The sequence below is a fragment of the Rattus rattus genome, chromosome 3 (assembly GCF_011064425.1).
Source record: "Rattus rattus isolate New Zealand chromosome 3, Rrattus_CSIRO_v1, whole genome shotgun sequence".
Lineage (NCBI taxonomy): Eukaryota > Metazoa > Chordata > Mammalia > Rodentia > Muridae > Rattus > Rattus rattus.
In genome coordinates this window covers 157668888-157689661 of record NC_046156.1, presented here as the reverse complement: position 1 = coordinate 157689661, position 20774 = coordinate 157668888, and the positions used below count along the sequence as shown (strand labels likewise).

Genomic DNA, 20774 nt, shown 5'->3' with positions numbered 1-20774 from the left:
GGTTGTCTCTGGTGTTACCTTGTTCTGCTATTTCTGACAGTGGCTAGACCTTCCTATAGGCCTGTGTGTCAGGAGTGCTGTAGACCTGTTTTCCTGTTTTCTTTCAGCCAGTTGTGGGAACAGAGTGTTCTGCTTTCGGGCGTGTAGTCTTTCCTGCCTCCTGGTCTTCAGCTATTCCTGTGGGCCTGTGTCCTGAATCCACCAGGCAGGTTGCTTGGAGCAGAAAAGTTGGCCTTATCTGTGGTCCCACGGCTGAAGTTGCTCGTGGGGGGCTGCTTTTGAGCTCTCTGTGAGGGAGGCAACCAGGAGGGCCTGCACCGCCTTTTCCCGAGCCCCTGTGTACCAGGTCCCAGATGTCTTTAGGTGTTTTACTCTGGAGTTAGAAATGTGGGCAGAGTGTAGTCTCTTCTGGCCTTCCAGGCATGTCTGCCCCTCTGAAGGTTTAACTCCCCCTCCCACGGGATTTGGGTGCAGACAGCTGTTGATTGGTCCCTTCCGGTCCAGAAGGTGTCTGGACTGTGGGGGACCTGCCGCTCCAGTGCCCCTGTCTTCCAGTTCCCAGAGGCCCTATACAGTTTCCTCTTTGGTCAGGGAGGTGGGTAGGGGTGGGCAGTATTAGTGGTCTCTCCCGCTCTGCAGTCTCAGGAGTGCCCACCTGTCCGGGCCGTGAGCTCTCTCTCCCACAGGGTTTGGGAGCAGGGAGCTGTGGTAATTGTTTATTTCTTATTTACATTTCAAATGTTATTCCCTTTCCCAGTTTCCAGTCCATCAGCCCTCTAATCCCTCCCTCTCCCCTTCTATATGCGTGTTACCCTCCCCTTCCTCCCCCCCATTACCCTCCCACAACAATCCCCTACACTGGATGTCCAACCTTGTCCAACCCTTCTACTGGTGCCCCAACAAGGCTATTTACTGCTACCTATGCAGTTGGAGCCCAGGGTCAGTCCATGTATAGTCTTTAAAACCACTGGATTTCATGTGACTGCTGCACTCATGAAATCACACCAGCTGTGGTTATTTGCACAAGATCTACACATAACCAGTGCAGTCAAAAGCCTTTCATGGTTGTTTGTGTTCTCTTGGCCCCATTCCTTACTGAAGAACTTAGGCAGTCGATAACCTCAGGAGGAAGGAGAATCACTCATTTTCTATTCAAAATGTGTGGTCACTGCTAGTTTTCCCAAGCTCCAGTTGATGGTCCTATACCCACACTCATATGGGCAGCACTAATTGACCTAGCAGGAGATAGATAGATAGATAGATAGATAGATAGATAGATAGATACATACATACATACATACATACATACATACATACATACATACATAGATACATAGAAACATAGATACATAGATAGATATGATGGATGAAACATGGTGTTAAGAGTGTGTTGTAGAGATTTAGTAGGACTTTAAGAGGAAATAGCTGAGATGGTAGGTATTATCATGTTTTGTTATCTCCATGTATAAAAATTTAAAGAATAAAGCAAAATTAATATTAAAAAACGACAAAAAATGTTCGCAGAATAGTCAGAGAACAGGAAAGAAGCCAGTATAGTCAGAGTGAGAGGAAGGAGAGATTAAGGAGATGGGGATAAAGGAGAACCAAGGTATATGGGCACAGTTGAGTTAACACTGGAGAGATGGCTCAGCCATTAAAGGCTAGGCTCACAACCAAAAATATAAGAGTTAACACTATTTACTTTAAGTGTGAAGATGATTGGAAAATACTGATCATGATCTGTCCTCAGAAAAAGCCTCTGACTTAATAGTAGAAATATGCCATGGGTTTCAAGGAAAGAAGGAAGCTAATCGTGGGGATCTGCTGTACTTTCAAAGTGGAGCCACTGGAATTTGCCCAGTAGGTTTCATGTAAAACATAAAAGATTTAAACCAATGATAATGCCAAGGGGGTTTGGTAAGTAACTAGAACAAAGGGAAAGATCCAAGTGTTGAAAGTCTGAATAGTCTGTCTTAGTTACTGTTCCATTGCTATGAGTAGACACCATGAGCAAGGCACCCCTTGTGGCATATAATTGGGGCCTAGTTTATAGCTTTAGAGGTGGTTAGACCTTGATCTTCATGGTGGGAAGCAGGCACTGGAGCAGTAGCTGAGAACTTTACATCTTGATATGAAGGCAATTAGCAGAGAGAGAAACTGAGACTGACATGGGCTTTTGTGCCTCAAGACCCACCTAAGCTATACACTCCCTCCAAAAAGGCTACATCTTCTAATCCACTAACTGTAGACCAAACGTTCAAACACAGGCGCCTGTGGGAGTTATTCTCACTCAAGCCACCAGAGCCCTTTTTAAAACTGATATTTTAAATTTTTACAGTGTGTGTGTGTGTGTGTGTGTGTGTGTGTGTGTGTGTGTGTGTGTGTGTGTGCCTATGAAGATCAGAGATGGAGTTACAGGTGGGTGGTAAATCCATCAACCTGTGCCCTGAGAACCCAACATGGATCCTGTACAAGGGCAGTTCATAATCCCTAACTTCTACATTAGTTACTATTCTAGGACTGTGATAAAAACACCATGAAAAAAGGGTTTATTTGGCCATATGTCCCAAAAGGTTAAGAGTCCATTGTTGTGGTTTGGCCTGGAGTTATCTGTATTTTGATGCTAATTCCACTGCCCCAAGAACAGCTGCCTTGTCACATGCTCAGGGCTCAGGTGACTTCACCAGAACCTTCTCCCCATTTAAATTGTAAAATACAGGTGAGGACAGGAACAGGATAGAAAGAGGCCTGTCATTGGATGAGAAGGAAGGTTGGGCGGGAGAAGAGTTTGAAGGAAGAGGAGAGACAGAAATGGAAAGGAGAAAGAGAGAAGGGAGAGGGAGAGAAACCATGGCAGGTGACATTAAGATTCCGCTCTGTGTATTTACAGGTTGTTATTAATGTTCTTAAGGGTTGGATGGTACTGGGCTTTGTATGTTTAGGTGGGCAATTATATCTTATCAATTGGGTCAAAGATCATTGTGTTGTGTGTTCATTTATGTGACGGTTTGAGTATAGGAAAGTGTGCAGCAGCTGGAGACATTGGGTTGCCACCGGGGAGTTGGGATGTGTTTCAGCCAAGATATCCAACAGATATCTTGGGGCACCGCACTGTCAGACCTAGTGAGGATAAAAGACAACCCTACTTTTTTTTTTAATTTTTTACATTTTACAACAACAGTCCCTCGTGGTGGGGAGATAGGGCACAAGCAGCAAGGCGTGGCAGAAGGAAGAGGTTGAAGGCACACATCTTGAACCACAAAGTTCAAACAGGGAGAGCAAATTGGGAATAGGGATAGACCTTAAGTTCTCAAAGCTCTTTCTAGATCACACCTCCTAAGCTTCCACAAGGAACTCGACCAACTGGAGACCAAATAATTAAATACATGACTTAGGGGAAACATTGTTATTCAAAGCACCATAACCACTGACCAACATCTTCAGCACAAAAATACTTTTGTGGAGAAGACAGTAGCAATCAAGACTTTGGAGATTTGAAAATGGAAATTTCCATTTGAATGGAGTAGTGCAGGGCCTATGTCTTGGTTAGAGTTGGAAATGGTGAGGTAGAGAATGAGGATTTAAAGCCATTCATCTGGATGAGGGGGTCTGCAAAGGGTGCTTACACACAGACAAAGCCAGGAGAAGTCAGATCTCCCCAGGATTTAGAGAGGAGAAATAGCAGAGAGCTGAGCTGGAGCTCTCTGAGGAAAGCAGGAGTGAGTGATACCCTAGGAGCAGGTGCTTCCAAGAGGCCAGCAATGAGCCGAGAAGTTAGCTGCTGAGTTTTGCAAGGACAAGGCAGGCAAGTCCTTCATAATTCCGGCTGCACAGAAAAGTCCGTCAGACATTCTGGGTCAGAAGGACCAAACACAGGACCTTCCTCCCACTAGACCACTAAGCAGCCTCTCCAACCCGTCCACAATTTTATATTGAGTCAGTCTCTTCAGATCGCCCAGGCTGGCCTTGAACTTGGGAAGGGTATCTGATGGAAGGGTAATCTTGGACTTGGGAACCCAGGAACCACAAAGCTCTGAGATGGGAGCGCATACTATAGGAAGAGTATCCTGATTGCCCAGGCTGGCAAATTCCTCTGTTAGAGCTAATGGCTGCATTATACTTGCCCCAAACTTCCATGTGGTAAATATACTCGCGGTTTCCGACTTTTCAATGGGCTCTGAAAAGTACTAACATATCAGATCAACAAAAAGAAAATCAATCTTTCTCAATGGAGACAGCTCAAGGTAATGCCTCAGTGTCAAACTTTCTTTTCAGTGCAAGAGATGGTGCTCAGGGCCTTGTAAATACTCAGCAGGCACATTGTCTTGGAGCTACACCACTAGCTAGAAATTTAATATTGAGAATACCAATCACGCAGGCTGTAGGTGTTTCTGCTCTGATGAAGGTTATCTTGGATTTAGAAGCCAGGAATCACAGCTCTGAGGAAGCCTCCCCGGCGGAGGTCTTGGAGCTCCCGGGGGGAGGGATCACCAGATTTGCTGAGGAGCTCAGGGGCCTCAGCTCTGCTCCTTCTTTGTGTGTTTTCTTCTCAGCATCTTCCAACCAGAGAGATGCTCCAGGCAGTACATCTTATGAAGGAGATTTATTGAAGGTAGGAGTCCAGGAGGATGAGGGACAAATCCAGGGAAGGTTGTCCTATGCTCCTGGGAGTGAACAGGCAGGAAATGAATGTAGGGGCAGTGCTTATATAGGGTTTCTGAGGAGCCTGGAGAGGAGGCTGTCACTGTGGCCAGCTCTTGCAGTAATGTTTCACCAAGGCTGTAGGCTGAGGCAGGAAAAGAGGTGTCGATACTGTGGACAGCTCCTGAGGGGTAGCTCCAGCAGAGTAGGCAAAAGAGATCTGCCACCATGGACAGCTCCTGGGACAGTTGTAGGCTTGAGATGTGGTACAGGTTGAGATCTTATAGGGCCAATATTTTGACAAAAAGTGCCATTTTGGACAGTTCCTATGAGACATTTTACTGAGTGGGCCATAGGCTGGTGCGGGAAGGAAGAACCTGCATGACGTATGCCCAGGATCTTCTGGCTTTCAGTCTCTGGTGAGAAGTCTGGTGTGATTCTGATAGGTCTGCCTTTATATGTCACTTGACCTTTTTCCCTTACTGCCTTTAATATTCTTTCTTTGTTTTGTGCATTTGGTGTTTTGACTATTATGTGATGGGAGGAGTTTCTTTTCTGGTCCAGTCTATTTGGAGTTCTGTAAGCTTCTTGTATGTTTATGGGCATCTCTTTTTTTAGGTTAGGGAAGTTTTCATCTATAATTTTATTGAAGATATTTACTGGCCCTTTAAGATGGGAGTCTTTGCTCTCTTCCATACCTATTATCCTTAGGTTTGGTCTTCTCATTGGGTCCTGGATTTCCTGAATGTTTGGGTTAGGAGCTTTTTGAGTTTTACATTTTCTTACAGTGGAGAACATGGCTGAATGCAGGTAAACATGGTGCTGGGCAGGAGGCTGAGAGTTCTACATCTGCTACAGTGGCAGGCAGCAGGAAAGGGAAAGCAGAGAGGAAGAGAGAGAGAGAGAGAGAGAGAGAGAGAGAGAGAGAGAGAAGAGAGCGCCTGGGCCTGGCCTTAGCATTTGAAATTCAAAGCCACTACCAATGACACAAGACCTCCAACAAGGCCACACCTCCTAATAATGTCATTCCTAATGACCAACCATTCACACATATGAGACTGTGGTAGCCATTCCTATTCAATCGTGAAGAGTTAGAACCACATAGACCAAAGACCATGAATTCCTAAGAAAAATCAGAAGGCTGTTACAGCACATGCCAAACTCTCAAAAGTCCCATAAACAAAGCAGGAATCAAAGGCAGTTTTCTCTAAGTCCAATACCTTCCTCCTGTTGGCAATACCAACGGTGTCAACAGCCACTCCAAGGCTAATGAATAGCAAAAGCTCTACAAAGACTAAGGAGCATCTCCTGGAGAGAGTAGGCTGCACCCTGTGATGAAGTTCACTCCCGCTTCCTCATGTGTAAGACTGACTCAATCTATAAACAGGCCGTGCATATCCTCCACCCAATACTCCTACCATGTTTTGGCTTTCCATGGATCAGGGTTCCTTCTGCCAGCCATTCCTGTTGACCTTGGTAAAGGAAGGTTCCCTGTATCAACTTGAAGGAGGAGCATACAAGGACTGATAAGGCACTGTTTATTATAGCTCCTAAGTTCAGTGATGAGCATGCAGATTTAAAAAAAAAAATTATTGGCCTTAGGATATTGGCAGGGTTTAGAGCACCTGCTGCTTTTACTGAGGACGAAGGTGTGGTGCCCAGCAGTGAAAGGAAACTCTGAACTATCTATAACTCCAGGACCAGGACGGCTCAACACACTTTTACAAACTATGCACGGTCTATGTAGTGCACAGCTATAAATGCAGGCAGAAACATATATCCATATGAAAGGGGAAATTTACCAGTCTACACAGTTGCTAAGTATTCTTTAACAGGATGGTTAGTTATGTCTTTATCTGTGAGACAGGACTTTGCTATGCGACCCAGGCTGGTCAGAACTTCATGATTCTCCCACTTCAGTATCTTAAATGCTGAAAGTACAGGTGTGTATCCTCATGCTAAGCTAAAGTAAAGTATTTTAGGAAGTCAGGTATTTGGAACTGTCGGTAGCCTTCAGGAGCTTCCTTTACTCCTGGACAACAGGAGAGAACGGGACTATCCATTTCCAGAAGACAGTCAGGCGTTTGGACTGAGGGTGTCTTTGCTTCACGTCATTAATCACTTTCATGTCCTCTTCATCCAGCAGCCAACTGAGCATCCCCAGCCTGGTGAGGCTGGGCAGTCGGAACACACACTGACCCAGAGCCTTGACGGTGCTGGCCTGAACTTGGATGCATTCTGGGATACTCCTGCAGATGTTCAGCTCTTGCAAGTTTGGCAGGTTGTCCAGGGCTTGAAAGAAATTTCTGTATCCTTCCTCAGTAATCTTGTGATTCATTGAAAGATCTAAGTTCTCGAGTTTCTGGAAACCTCCGCTAGTTGCCACCCTGGCTGGAAAACAAAACACTCATGAAAACAGAATCCTGAGGGTGTCAGTAATGCTGCCAAGTTATTGGAACTACTCCCAAACCCCAACAATGAAAATGGTACATGCTCTACACGATGTTTTAGAGATCAGATTTTGAAAGCACCAAGCAGCTGCCTGGTTGATAAGAAACCTCCCGGCCAAACAGAAAGGGGGAAGCAGACAGCAGGAAGCCAAGCACAGAGAGTTGCAGCTGTCTAGGCAATGTGGACTTCTCTTCTGTCTCATGGAAGGACATATGTCAAGGCAGAGACAGCTATGGACCAGGGTTAGTGCAGGGAACTGAGAAATTGTAGCATCAGTGTCTCCTTTGTGCAGAGAAGGGAAGGTGACCGTCCTAAAAGCTTGTCCTCACACAGAGTCCTCCATCTATAGCTCAGAAGGGACTCCCGGTTACTGAGAGCAGGGCTCTGAAGAAAACGGAGCCAGGCTCATGGTGACTTTGGAAATGAACACCTAGTAGGGCTTTGGTTTTGTTTTTCACTATCTGACCACTTTTGTCTACTATGGGGAAGGCTAGGGTAGATTTTACTCAGAATCATGTTGTAGCTTGAGTGTAAAGACAGAGGCCCTAAGAAAGTGTTTCTTCTGTGTCCTGAATAAGGATCTTCTGTGACAGTCAGGAGGTTTTCTTCATTCCCTGAATGAATGCGCTTCTGAGAGGATCAGAGAACAGCTCAGCCCTCCCCACCCATGGCCTGCTGTCCCCTGCTTTTCTTGATTCTGCACATCGCATGATGTCATCATCTGATGCTATGGTGTGTGTAAGTGCAGTTGCCTGGCAGTAAAATTGAAACGTTGGCCAAGAGTAAGCGGTCAGTTGTCTGTGGACAGATGGACACTGTTCCACACTGAGATGGCTCAGCAGGTGAGGGCAGCTTCTGGACAAGCCTGAGGACCTGGGTTATTCTTGGGACAACACATGCATTCTCTCTTTTGTCCTTCTTCCCACTCTCCCTTACTTCCTCCCTCCCTCCTTCCTTCTCCTTCTCCCTCTGTCCATCTCTCCATCTCCCCTTGTTGTTAGTTTGGACAGTGGTCTCAGGCTGACCTTGAATTTGATTGCAGCTGAGCATGACCTTGAACTCTGGATCTTTTTCCTCAGTCTCCGCACATCTGGGACTCCAGACATAATCATTTCCACACCAGCTAACTCCTTTTGTCTTGCTTGAGAGAGGGTCTCACTGTGCTGCCCAGGGCAGCCTGCTACTGGCTGTGTAGATCAGGCTGCCCTGGACCCCCAGAGATCTGCCTTCTTCTGCTTCTTTGGTACTGAGCATGAAGCCATGCACTGCCACTGTGGGATGATGTGACAGGTGAGGCAGGCACAAGATAGAAGGAGGCTGTCATTGGACGAGAAGGAAGGATGGGCGGGAGAAAAGTTTGAAGGAAGAGGAGGAGACGGGAACAGCAGAGAAGCCTCAGTGGAGAGAACACGGAGGCTGACGTTAAGATTCCACTCTGTGTATTTACAGGTTGTTATGAATGCTCTTAAGGGATGGATGTGCACAGGGCTTTGTATGTTTAGGTGGGCAATTTTATCTTATCAATTGGATCAGAGGTTACTGTGTTGTGTGTTCTTTCGTGTGCAGATTTAAGTGTAAGGGAGTGTGGGGTGGCTGGTCTGGGCCCCCACGGAATTGGAACGTGTGTTTCTGGCAAGATGTCTACCAGATACCTTGGGGCACTGCGGTGATGGTCCTAGTGGAGATAAACGATACCCTTTTGGTTTTTATATTTTTACAACAACAGACCACTTCCAGCCTAGATTAGATTTTTAAAACCTAGCAATCTACATGTACAAGGGATGTGCCTTAAATGGTGGGGCATAGGAAGGCTAAAAGTAAAAGGCAGGAAGAGGACGTGAACATGATGCTGGGCACCTATATTAATACACAGGAAGTGAGCATGGGCAGGAAGTGCCACCACGGGTAAAGCACACTCATCTACTGGAAATGAATACTGCTGAGTGCATCTCCATTCCCATGGCTGGAAATTTAAACACATCCTCTGAGATTATACTGTAAGGAATGGACCTGTCGCCAGGTAGTGACATGCCATCAGCTACTCCTTTAAGGGTTAATCATGTGGGGGACCTGGCTGGGAGAGCATCCTTAGGAAGATGAGTTCAGCTAAGGTAATTTCGTTTTCTTCACAGAATTCCCAACCTCTAGTGCATTGTCCATGAGCCAGCCTTCCATGGGTTAGATGACCCTACATGGCATTCTGAGGCCCATCTCAGAAATGCATGACCATTTCTTTTTTCCCCCTCTTCTGTCTTTTTATTTGAGACGTTGGTCAATCTGAAAGATAATCCTCAACTCCTCACTAAGGCTTTGGGCTGTCTCACCCATGAGATCCACCAAGTGCCTGAACTGCAAGGGATTGACAGTATCTCCTAGAGACAGAATGGGGAGCAGCCCCTGGTGAGGCTGAAAGCTGGCACAACACTATGAAGAGGTTTGATCCTTTTTCTTGGTTTATGACCCAAGTCTCCTGTAACCTGGTCTGGATTTGAACCTGCTATCTAGCCAAGGAATTTTTGAACCTCTCAAGAGTTCAATTATAGGCATGTAGCACATCAACCCCCACCCCAAAGCGGTTTTCATCAATCTATATGATATAACTCAAAATTCTACCCCTACTGATACCTAGACGCATCCATCCTATGAGAATGGTCTCAGAAGCCCTTCATAGGAACTGACTGCTAGAAACAGTTCAAGTGCCCATTGAATGGGCACACAGGACAGAAAAGGTCAGTAACTGAGTGTGCCCAGCAGTAAGGTCAATGCTCTATGGCCACATGTGCTACTGTGCACACAAGGCACAGTCACAATGCTCTATAGTCACATGTGCTACACTGCACACAAGGCAATCCACAATCTCTATGCACACAAGCTACAGTCACAATGTGCATAGTCACATGTGCTACACTGCACACAAGGCACAATCATAAATGCTCTATAGTCTGCACACACTGGCACAATCACAATGCTCTATAGTCACTGCACACAGGCACAGTCACACAGTTTGCTCTATAGTCACATGTGCTACACTGCACACAAGGCACAGTCACAATGCTCTATAGTCACATGTGCTACACTGCACACAAGGCACAATCACAATGCTCTATAGTCACATGTGCTACACTGCACACAAGGCACAATCACAATGCTCTATAGTCACATGTGCTACACTGCACACAAGGCACAATCACAATGCTCTATAGTCACATGTGCTACACTGCACACAAGGCACAATCACAATGCTCTATAGTCACATGTGCTACACTGCACACAAGGCACAATCACAATGCACTATAGTCACATGTGCTACACTGCACACAAGGCACAATCACAATGCTCCCTATAGTCACATGTGCCACACTGCACACAAGGCACAGTCACAATGCTCTATAGTCACATGTGTGCTACACTGCACACAAGGCACAATCACAATGCTCTCATAGTCACATGTGCTACACTGCACACAAGGCACAATCACAATGCTCTATAGTCATATGCTACACTGCACACAAGGCACAATCACAATGCTCTATAGTCACATGTGCTACACTGCACACAAGGCACAGTCTACAATGCTCTATAGTCACATGTGCTACACTGCACACAAGGCACAGTCACAATGCTCTATAGTCACATGTGCTACACTGTGCACACAAAGGCACAGTCACAATGCTCTATAGTCACATGCTAATGTGCACACAAGGCACAGTCACAATGCTCTATAGTCACATGTGCTACACTGCACACAAGGCACAGTCACAATGCTCTATAGTCACATGTGCTACACTGCACACACAAGGCACAGTCACAATGCTCTATAGTCACATGTGCTACACTGCACACAAGGCACAATCACAATGCTCTATAGTCACATGTGCTAACTGCACACAAATGTCTGCACAGTGCTCTACACATGTGCAAGGCACAGTCACAATGCTCTATAGTCACATGTGCTACACTGCACACAAGGCACAGTCACAATGCTCTATAGTCACATGTGCTACACTGCACACAAGGCACAATCACAATGCTCTATAGTTACATGTGCTACACTGCAAACAAGGCACAGTCACAATGTTCTATAGTCACATGTGCTACTCTGCACACAAGGCACAATCACAATGCTCTATAGTCACATGTGCTACACTGCACACAAGGCACAATCACAATGCTCTATAGCCACATGTGCTACACTGCACACAAGGCACAATCACAATGCTCTATAGTCACATGTGCTACACTGGCACAGTCACAATGCTCTATAGTCACATGTGCTACACACACACAAGGCACAAACTCTGACAATCATGTGCTACACTGCAAAAGGAAGAATAGCCTATAGTCACAGGCTGATAGCACATGTGCTACTGTGCACAATTCCCTCATGCTCTAAGAAATGGCAAATGTAGCTGCTCTAGGTGTCTGGAGAAAAAACACAATGCTCTATAGTCAGCTTGAACTGGTGTGGTACAATCACAAGGCTCCTGTGCTCTATGGTCACAATGCTGTGACCTAACACTGCTCTAGGCCACATGACTGTGGCTCACCTTGGATAACAAAGCAGGAGGAACATGAGCAGGAAGGGACATCTGCTTGCTCTGTGCTATTTCACACACTACACCCTGTCAAGTGTCATGTCTACACTGCACTGTCTAAGAATGATCTGGGCAGGGGTCTGAAACACTCTGTCTGTGAAGACACAGATCACTGCTTTACACTGGTCTGTGGTGCAGTGGCAGAACACTGCTGTCTACTGTGTATGTGTGAGGCCCTGTCACAAACCCAGAGACTGGATGCTTCTACACCTCTCTCTGTCTGTCTCTGTCTCTCTCTCTCTGTCTCTCTGTCTCTCTGTCTCTGTCTCTCTGTCTCTGTCTCTCTCTCTGTCTCTGTCTCTGTCTCTCTCTGTCTCTATCTCTCTGTCTCTGTCTCTGTCTCTGTCTCTCTCTGTCTCTCTCTGTCTCTGTCTCTCTGTCTCTCTGTCTCTCTGTCTCTGTCTCTCTCCTCTGTCTCTCTCTGTCTCTGTCTCTCTGTCTCTGTCTCTCTCTCTGTTCTGTCTCTGTCTCTGTCTCTGTATCTCTCTCTGTCTCTGTCTCTCTCTGTCTCTCTCTCTCTCTCTCTCTCTCTCTCTCTCTCTCTCTCTGTGTGTCTATGTGTCTGTCTGTCTCTCTGTCTCTCTCTCTCTCTCTCACTCACACACACACACACACACACACACACACACACACACACACACTAATTTTGACAAATATAAAAGACACTGACCCTCCCCATCAGACCAGGATGAATCTACACGTGCAGAAGAGCTGAGAGGAAGCAGGTGAAGGCAGCTCCATGGATGCCACAGCTTCCACACAAGGGAACCCTGTTCTCAGAGGGAAACTCACCAACTTCAGTCACACTGTCATCGTCCAAGACGTGGTGAAATGCTAGAACTCGGAGACAGGGAAGCTGCAGACACTGCTGGACAATCAGTTTGGCCACTTGGTGGATCCCGTCGCCCTTGGGAAGGAACAGTTCCTCCAGCTTCCTGCGAGAACCCAGAGCCTGGGCTGTGGGAGACACAAGGAAGCCATCCTTGGGAGTTGCTCCATCATAAGAGCCAATGACTTACACACTCTGTAGTGTAGGAGGCAACACCTAGCCAAGGCCCCCCTCATCCCTGTCCTGCCCAAGGGCAGGAGGAGTCAGCACACAGCAGCTCCCTGCTGCCCTCTACCACTGTTTCCTCCATCCTCCCCCAACCTGTCTCTTGATCCAAATCCAGGCTGCCTCTCCCTGTCTACTCTGTCATCTGAATTGGCGTCCGCACTGGAGGTCACTCTCCTAGCTGCACAGTGCCTTCAGACCCCTCCCTTCCATCCCACCTCCAGCCGTCACTTCTAGGACATCTGCCCTCCTCAGTAAATCATGGTCTGCTACTCTGACAGCTTCTCACCATGTACCCTAAGCATGACATTCTGCAGATCACGTGATCAACAGTCTCTACTTCTGTGCCTTTGTAGAAACTATTTAGAGGACTCTGTAGCGTGAGCCAATGTTCTGGACCTGCCTTTCACTTTCCTCTTTCCAGTTTCTTTACAGACTCTTGTTTTGTTAGAAATGATAGTATTTATTTAGAACTCAAGTCCACGGATTGGGGAGTTGGCTCAGTGATACAGTGCTTGCCCAGAGTGCTGGATTCCATGGCAACATACACACACACACACACACACACACACACACACACACACACACACGAGTTGAGTGTCTCTATAGGAAACTCAGGTTTTCCTTATGAACAACATGGTCTGCAAAACATTATGAAGATACAGCTCTGAAGATGCATCTGCAGTCTCCCCTGTCCCTTTATTTAACCTGCTAAGAGTAATTTCCATGTAAACTCATTACTTTCTCAAAAATGTATTAAGTCCAAAGTATTTGAAATTTGGGGCAGGGTAGCACTGACTGCTCTTCCAGAGGACCTGATTTCAATTCCCAGCAGCTACATGGCCGCTCACAACTGTCTGAAACTCAAGTTCCCAACACAGACAAACATGCACACAAAACATAAGTGCACATGAAATAAAAATAAATAAAGCATTTAAAAAGTAGTGAAAATCTCTGTGTACTTATAATGGTAATAATTCTGAGTCGGCGTTTGTAAACTCTCTCTCTCTCTCTCTCTCTCTCTCTCTATGTGTGTGTGTGTGTGTGTGTGTGTGTGTGTGTGTGTGTGTGTGAAGCTCAGAGAACAATAACTATGAATCAGTTTTTCTTTCTACTATGCTTGTCCTGGGAATAAAATTCAAGGCTTCCAGCTTGGCATGAAGGTTGTGGAATACTCTAAGCCAATTTTTTCCAGACATGAATTTTTTGAATTATGTTGATGCTGAATGTACAGACATTTGCCACGGTGTCATAGTCCTTGAACGGGCGCTGTTTACGTAGGGCAATCTAGAGATGGCTTTCAAAGAATACAGAGGATGTAGGGTCATATGCAAACACTGCACCATTTTATATCATGTACTTAAGCATCTTCTAATGTTGGTACCAGCAGAGGAGTCCCAGAACCAATTACCATGGATGTTGTACTGGTGGTCTTATGTCAACTTGACACAAGCCAGAATCATTTTGGAAGAGGGATCCTCAACTGAGAAAATGCTTCCACCAGACTGTATTGTGGACCAGCCTGTGGTGCACTTTCTTGATTGATGAGCGAGGACAGCACCGGGACAGGTGGTCATGGTGCTATAGGGAAGCAGGCTGAGGCATGCATAATGAAAAAGCCGATGAGTTGCAGCCTCTGCTTCAGGTCCTGACTTCAGGTTCCTGCCCTGATTTCTCAAGGCGATGGAGTGTTCCTGAGAGCTGTAACCTGAAATAAACCCTTCCCTCTCCAAGCTGCTTTTGGTCCTGGTGCTTTTTCACAACAATAGAAAACCTAGCCAGTAGTCCAGGGACAAACATTCAAACCTGCTTTATTGTTGGGTGACAGGAAAAGAAAGAAGAGGAGAAGAAGTAGAAGGAGGAGGAGGAGGAGAAGGAGGAAGAGACAAAGAATAAAGTAAGAAACGCTGTTTCATAAATAAACTTACCAAACATTTCTGATGTTTCCTTATCTGAGAATTGTTGGCCTTTAAGATTCAATATCTTCAGAAAAACAAAATTTGGCAACAAGGTGACTGGTAAAAGGAAATAAAATTAAGTTATGTCAGACACATTTCCTATGACACAGAGGAGAACCATTGAAATAGAGTTTTTCAAAAGGTGATATCACATTCAGACTGAATCACTAAGACTAAGGAGAGGACGCAACTATGCAAATGAAATGTTTAAACTGTAGTTTACTAACTGTAGCTCATTCATTGTTGTGAGAGCCTTGATGAGGATCCGATGTCCTCACAGTTCCCATGACATCAGTGGCATTTATTCTCGAGTATTTAATGACTCTGTACAGGAGCATCTGAAGTCAAGGCTGTACAGTTCTTACCAAAGGGCATGGCTTCAAAGCATCGTCCAGAAAACTCAATCTCTCTGAGTTTCTTGCAGGAAGCAAGCGCAGCCATGAGAGACTCACAGTTTGAAAGGAAATCACATTTCAGGTGGATATCATGCAGATTTGGAGAGTTCTGAATCAATTTAACTGGAAATGAGGAAGGATATTTAGTAATTAAAGAAGGCTGCAAATTTTTACCAGATGGGTTCTCGACCCATCAGCTGCAGCCACACCGATTAAACAGGCAGTAACACAGTGGCACAGCTTCTAGATGTCAGACTACATCCCCTGGGCTTGTGCTCAACTTCCACAGCTGACTAGTGAGCAGACAACGTGGGGCAAGTTCCTGACCTTCTCTGGATCAGCTTTCTGTTCTCAAATTTCAAAATAAGGGCTTACCACAGGGTAAGTACAACCTCAGTCTCAGACATGGTAAACGTTCCCTCGAGGATTTCAGAAGAGTCCAAGAGATTCCCCCAAACAATACAGGCTTTGGCTGTTGTTCTTGGTTTGCTCCCAGAACTTGGCAGAAAGACGCTGCTGCTAAAGACACCTCACTTCAACACAGCCTTGGACGGACCAGAGCAGAACAGACCTGAAAACCTCCTTCCTGATGATTAGTATTCTCCCTCGCCTCTGTCTGCCCCTCCTCTCTCTCCCTCTCTCTGTGCCTCCCTTCCCCCCAGCCTCATGAAGAAGTAGTCATGAGTTGGAGGAAGGATGAGCAAAAATGGTGTAAACATAGCACCGATGCTTGAAATTCTAAAAAAAAAAAATAATAATTCTTTTAAAATAAGGGCTTGGTAAAGCCTCCTTCAGCTTTTCACCCTGTGTCTGTGTTTGTATACTACATTTATGAATAAAAATACCATACAAAGTACCGTGAAAGGAAGAATAATTCCATAGCATAAAATTGTGAAGTTTATTTTTTATTTAAAATTTTCATTCCATGTAATTGTGTGAGTGTGTGTGTGTGTGTGTGTGTGTGTGTGTGTGTGTGTGTGTGTGCGCGCGCACGCGCTTGCTAATGCACTCCCAAAACTATTTTGGTTTTTGGTTTTTGTTCTGTGAGACAGTGCCTCACGCTGCAGCTCAGACTGATCTAGAATTCACCGGTTTTGAATTTGAGCCACCCTCCCACTTCGGTTCTCACGGGCTAGGGTTTCAGGTGTGGAGCACCATGCCATCTTCAATGGCTTTTGGATTGTCACTTCTAGGTTCACTTAGTCTTCAGTGCTCCCCAAATCAAGTGGCTTAGCATATTTTAAAGCATTTTTCTAAATGACATATTTCAGAAACATGGTTGCATGTTCCTCCACCATACATGAGGAAAAAAATGGGGAAATGTTCAGAGTGCTACCAGTAAGATTTCCTTCTCCCTCGGCAAGCAGATGTGTAAGTGGTGATGTAAGAACAACTTAAAATTGAAATAAAAGAATTCTACACATAATTTTGGGGGAAAAGATGAAGAAGAGGAGGAGGAAGAGGGGGAGAATGAGGTGGAGAGGAAAACCGTACCGTTTGAGGTAAGTTGGGATGTTCAGCGATGAAGGCCAGGAATATAGCAGAAAGCAATTGCACAATACCGGGTCAGGGCAGAGGAAAAGTTGCTTCAGAAGAAGAGGAAGAAAGCCCAATTGTCAAGAAAATGGTGCTTGGAAAAGAGGTAGAAAGAACAGAAGGAAAGTTTATGTTTCCCTGAGCGTGCAGAAACGTTTCAGGTTTATCACAACTGGATGCACAGCCGTGGCTACATAAGCAATGGCCTCTCAGAGCTGAAGAGACTGGAGGAACTCACTTAGCATCTCTCTCTATGACCTACTGCCCCCAGATGCACAGTGACCACCACACAGTAGTCTCCCTCGCACAGTGAAGAGCGAATTGTTTGTGAAGTGTTCAGAGCAGTACTTAGCTTATACTAAAAACTCAAGATTTACAATAAGTTTCCAAGGAAAGGTGCTTCTCCCACAGTTCATGATGTCAGGCCCAGGGAAGTTTGAACAAACAATGACTGAATGGTTCTAACAATTACTAGCCAAGTAGCGTTTCCATTTCACACGTGAACTGGAGATCCAAGCACTGTCCTTACCTAGTTTGGAGAGGTCAGACTCTGTGAAGGTGTGGATGGATAACTTCTCCATGTGATGGAGGTTTGGGAACTCTCCCGGAAGGACTGAGAGCACGTCCTGTGTGCCATCTAGTCTCACAGACAGTTCTTTCAGGCCTGGGAACTTGTCCAAGTTATGGAAGAGCTGATCTGGAAAGCAGTGCATAGTTTCCATCACTCAAGAGCTCCAAGTGCAAGTTCTCAAGGTGCTGTGATCGTCAGCCATATTCATGCTCCCAAGATGGAGCTCTCTGACATCCTAACATCTGTGTAGAAGCACATCCATGAAGACACTGCCAGCTGCAGCATCTGCTGATCATGGAAGGACTCTAGGGGAAGCCCTGTGCTGGTCTCTGGGCTCACAATAATAACTGGCACCTCCCTAACCAACAGTGCGGAACACCTGACTTTGCACATGCCAAAGCACATGCAGCTGGATTCCTGCTTCCAACTCATAACAGATAAATATTGGATTAAAGACACATGTATGAGCTAAAGCCATAGGACGATTACGAGAAAATGGGTAATATTCAGGACCTTGGACTTTATGGTGATGCATCTTTAGACACGTTTAAAAAACAGTAGCAAAAATACTGAACCCCAGTGAACTAGACTCAAGGGAGGGCGGCAATGGGGGGGAGGGTGGGAGGGGAACACCCATAAGGAAGGGGGGGAGGGGATGTTTGCCCTGAAACCGGAAAGGGAATAACACTTTAAATGTATATAAGAAATATTCAAGTTAATAAAAAAAAAAAAAAAAAAAAGAGCACAAAGAGACAAGGAAAAAAAAACAGTAGCAAAAAAATTAGATATTGGGCAATATTTGGCTAGTATCTTGACTACCTTGAAAATTATTTAAAACCCAAATGACTGGGCACACCTGTGGAGGTTTTTTCCCTAAATTAAACTTTGAATTGGGAAGATCAACATCTACTAGGGCCTTTTGAGGTGGGAAGATCCACTTTACTCTGGACCATACATTCTCTGGTGCTGATAAAGGACACGAGAGAAGGAAACTCTCTCTCTCTCTCTCTCTCTCTCTCTCTCTCTCTCTCTCTCTCTCTCTGCTTGCTCTCCCTCTCACTAGCAACTCTATTCCCACACTGGCACTAGAGCATGCGTCTTCCAGCCTCATATATTGAATACCCACTGGATTCACAGACTGTCTGTTGTTTGACAGCTATTCTTGGACTAGTGGGACCACAGCCTGTAAACCATTCTAAGAAATTCCCTTTCTTTTTATACATAGCTTCATTCTGTAAATTCTCTACAAGTTCCTCTATCACAGACCCTGACTATTAAAGATCTTATCAAAATTAACAATTGTTCATGCATCAAAACACACAAAGAGATGAACTGCCAATGTACGCAATGGGAGGAGGTGTTTTTGAAACAACGTGACTGATAAAGGTTGATATAGATTTATTTTTGTCAGTCTGCAATGGAATCCAGAGTCTTGCACATGGTAGCCAAATACTCTGCCTATAACATACAGGTTTAAAGCCACCATACACAAAGACCTCCTAGAACAGAACACCAATGATTTGGTTTTATTCTGTTTGAGACAGTTTTGCTCCATAACCTTGCCTAGCACAGACTCATTATATGCCCCAAGCTGGTCTCAAAGTCAGAACAGCACTCTTCCCTAAGTCCCTGGACTCCTGAGAGTGCAGAGATGAACTCCCATAGCTTGACATTTAATGACAAGAATTCAAGAGCACTTCTCAGACACAGACACATGAAGAGAGTCCTCAATCAGGGAGGAGAATGGAAATCTGAACTACAGGAGAGAAGACTGACTACTAGACCATGTCCCAGACAAGCCAAGTGTAAGCGAAATGGTAGAGATGTAAAAAACTGGACACTCTGCACATTGCAAGTGGGAAAGTAAATGAGAGAGCACCCTGAGTGCAGATGATTCCCCAGCATCATCTACATGTAGTCTACCATTTACCACCAGCAAGCAATCCAAACACCCTTATAAGGGTCTTGAAAGATTAAATACTGGTAGTGATGTTTTCCTAGTGGTGTTTGAGTTATTAGAAACCCATTCTATGATTCAGGGCGTTCCACTGGTCCAAAAGAATGAAAGTGTTTCGATCTCTCCCATCTCGAGGTTTCCTTCATCTAAGCTGAGAATGAGAAGACAGTGTCAAGCAGAATGGTCATGGGAGTACACTCAGGGATACCTGGAATCTGGCTTGTTCCTGAGACCTCAAGAGACTGCAGGGCACGCAGGGCGAGAAGCAGTTCCTGTTCTGCTCTGCTGAGCTCCAGCCTGGACATGGAACACTTGGTGACAGAGGTCTTATTCAGCTCCAGAGCTGGGCGGATGCTTTCAAGAAAGCCACTGCTGTTGAATAAATGGAACTCAATGCTCTGTGAAGCTGAGAAGATTTCCATTAGGACATGGAGCAGTGCCTGGTCTGCTGGACCCATGTTGTTCACTCCCACTTCCAGCCTAGGGATCTTGTAAGGCTTGGGGGACAGTTTCCAGTACCCTTCACTGATGTCTGGTAGGACCCTGGGCCAGATATTTCTATAGTGTTTTATGATGTTCTCATCTTCAGCAAAATTTCTCTTCCATTCACTTATGTGCTCAAAGGCAGATGTGTACTCCTTATCTATAGGTGGTGGCTGTAAGTTTTCAAAATATGTCTTGAATGAATAGTCCACATGAGATGAGATTTCATTTCCATTTATAGAAACCTTTAATCTCCCCAACAGTAACAGGCTTTCTGGGTGATCCCAAAAGTACTGTGAATTCAGTACTCTCAAAGCCAGTGTTCTCTCTCGAAGGAACTGCAAAATAACTGGAGAGCATGCAGCAACTGTGTTGCTTTGATAAGCAAAGTTTAGGGCAATGTTCAATAAATGTTCTGAAAGGAATGAAGAGAAAGATTCAGGAGAATTTAGCCACAACCCTCTAACAAAATGCAACCACAGAAAAGTTTCTGGATGGAGCTTCATATAATCCTCATTTTCAGACATGTTCTCCAGGGACTCTTTATCCATTCTACTGTCAACGACTATTTATGTTGTCAGTTTGGGCGAGTAAAAGTGTTTCTGGGGCTGGAGAGATGGCATAGCAGTTAAGAGCACTGGCTGCTCTTCTAGAGGATCCAAGTTCATTCCCAGTACCCATAGGGCTGCTCCAACAGCACCCACCCTGGCTGGCACTTTTTACTCCAGTCCTAAGAAGCACTCGTTAGGTAACAATGCTCCTTAAAGTATCCACACCAACTCGAGCTACCCAGAGAAATGCTTTCCTTTAGAAGCGTCATCTCTGCGTGTGCATTGGCTACACTTGGATAGATCAGTTTGCTTAACTATGACCTTAAATATGGAAAGTGTGCTTTATCCTAGAGCATGACGTTCTGAGGATTTTACCTTTGGAAAGAGTAGACAATGTAAGTCAGGCTTTGTGGGGAACGGGTGTGGCGGCAGTCCCAAGATGGCGCCCAGGACTGCAGCTAAGTCTCATGACTACCACCTGACTTCCTCACACACCTGAAACTAGCCACGTCCATTGTGAGAACTGCCATGAGGCCCATGACTCAAGATCAGGCCATGTGATGTGAACCTATGAACTGAGAT

The 20774-nt window shown here is 45.4% G+C and overlaps 1 protein-coding gene across 1 annotated transcript; it reads right to left on the bottom strand.

The window, feature by feature from the left end:
* Positions 1 to 6222: 6222 nt before the first annotated feature.
* On the bottom strand, positions 6223 to 20192 carry LOC116895979 (baculoviral IAP repeat-containing protein 1f-like). Its single transcript, XM_032897015.1, has 6 exons — positions 19367 to 20192; positions 17160 to 17327; positions 15065 to 15217; positions 14670 to 14756; positions 12480 to 12644; positions 6223 to 7032 (listed from the first exon to the last, which is right to left on the bottom strand). The coding sequence occupies exons 1-6, from the start codon at positions 20190 to 20192 to the stop codon at positions 6668 to 6670; spliced, it is 1764 nt and encodes a 587-aa protein (XP_032752906.1). The 3' UTR covers positions 6223 to 6667.
* Between the last annotated feature and the right edge of the window lie 582 nt (positions 20193 to 20774).

Bases quoted from the DNA above. Each gene is read 5' to 3' on its own strand.
- LOC116895979 (XM_032897015.1), bottom strand. From the start codon at position 20,192: ATGGATAAAGAGTCCCTGGAGAACATGTCTGAAAATGAGGATTATATG. The intron at 14,757-15,064 runs GTAAGAACTGTA...TCCTTTTACCAG, and splicing joins CTTTGAAGCCATGCCCTTTG to TCACCTTGTTGCCAAATTTT. The intron at 12,645-14,669 runs GTAAGTTTATTT...TGTCTCCCACAG, and splicing joins GGAAACATCAGAAATGTTTG to CCCAGGCTCTGGGTTCTCGC.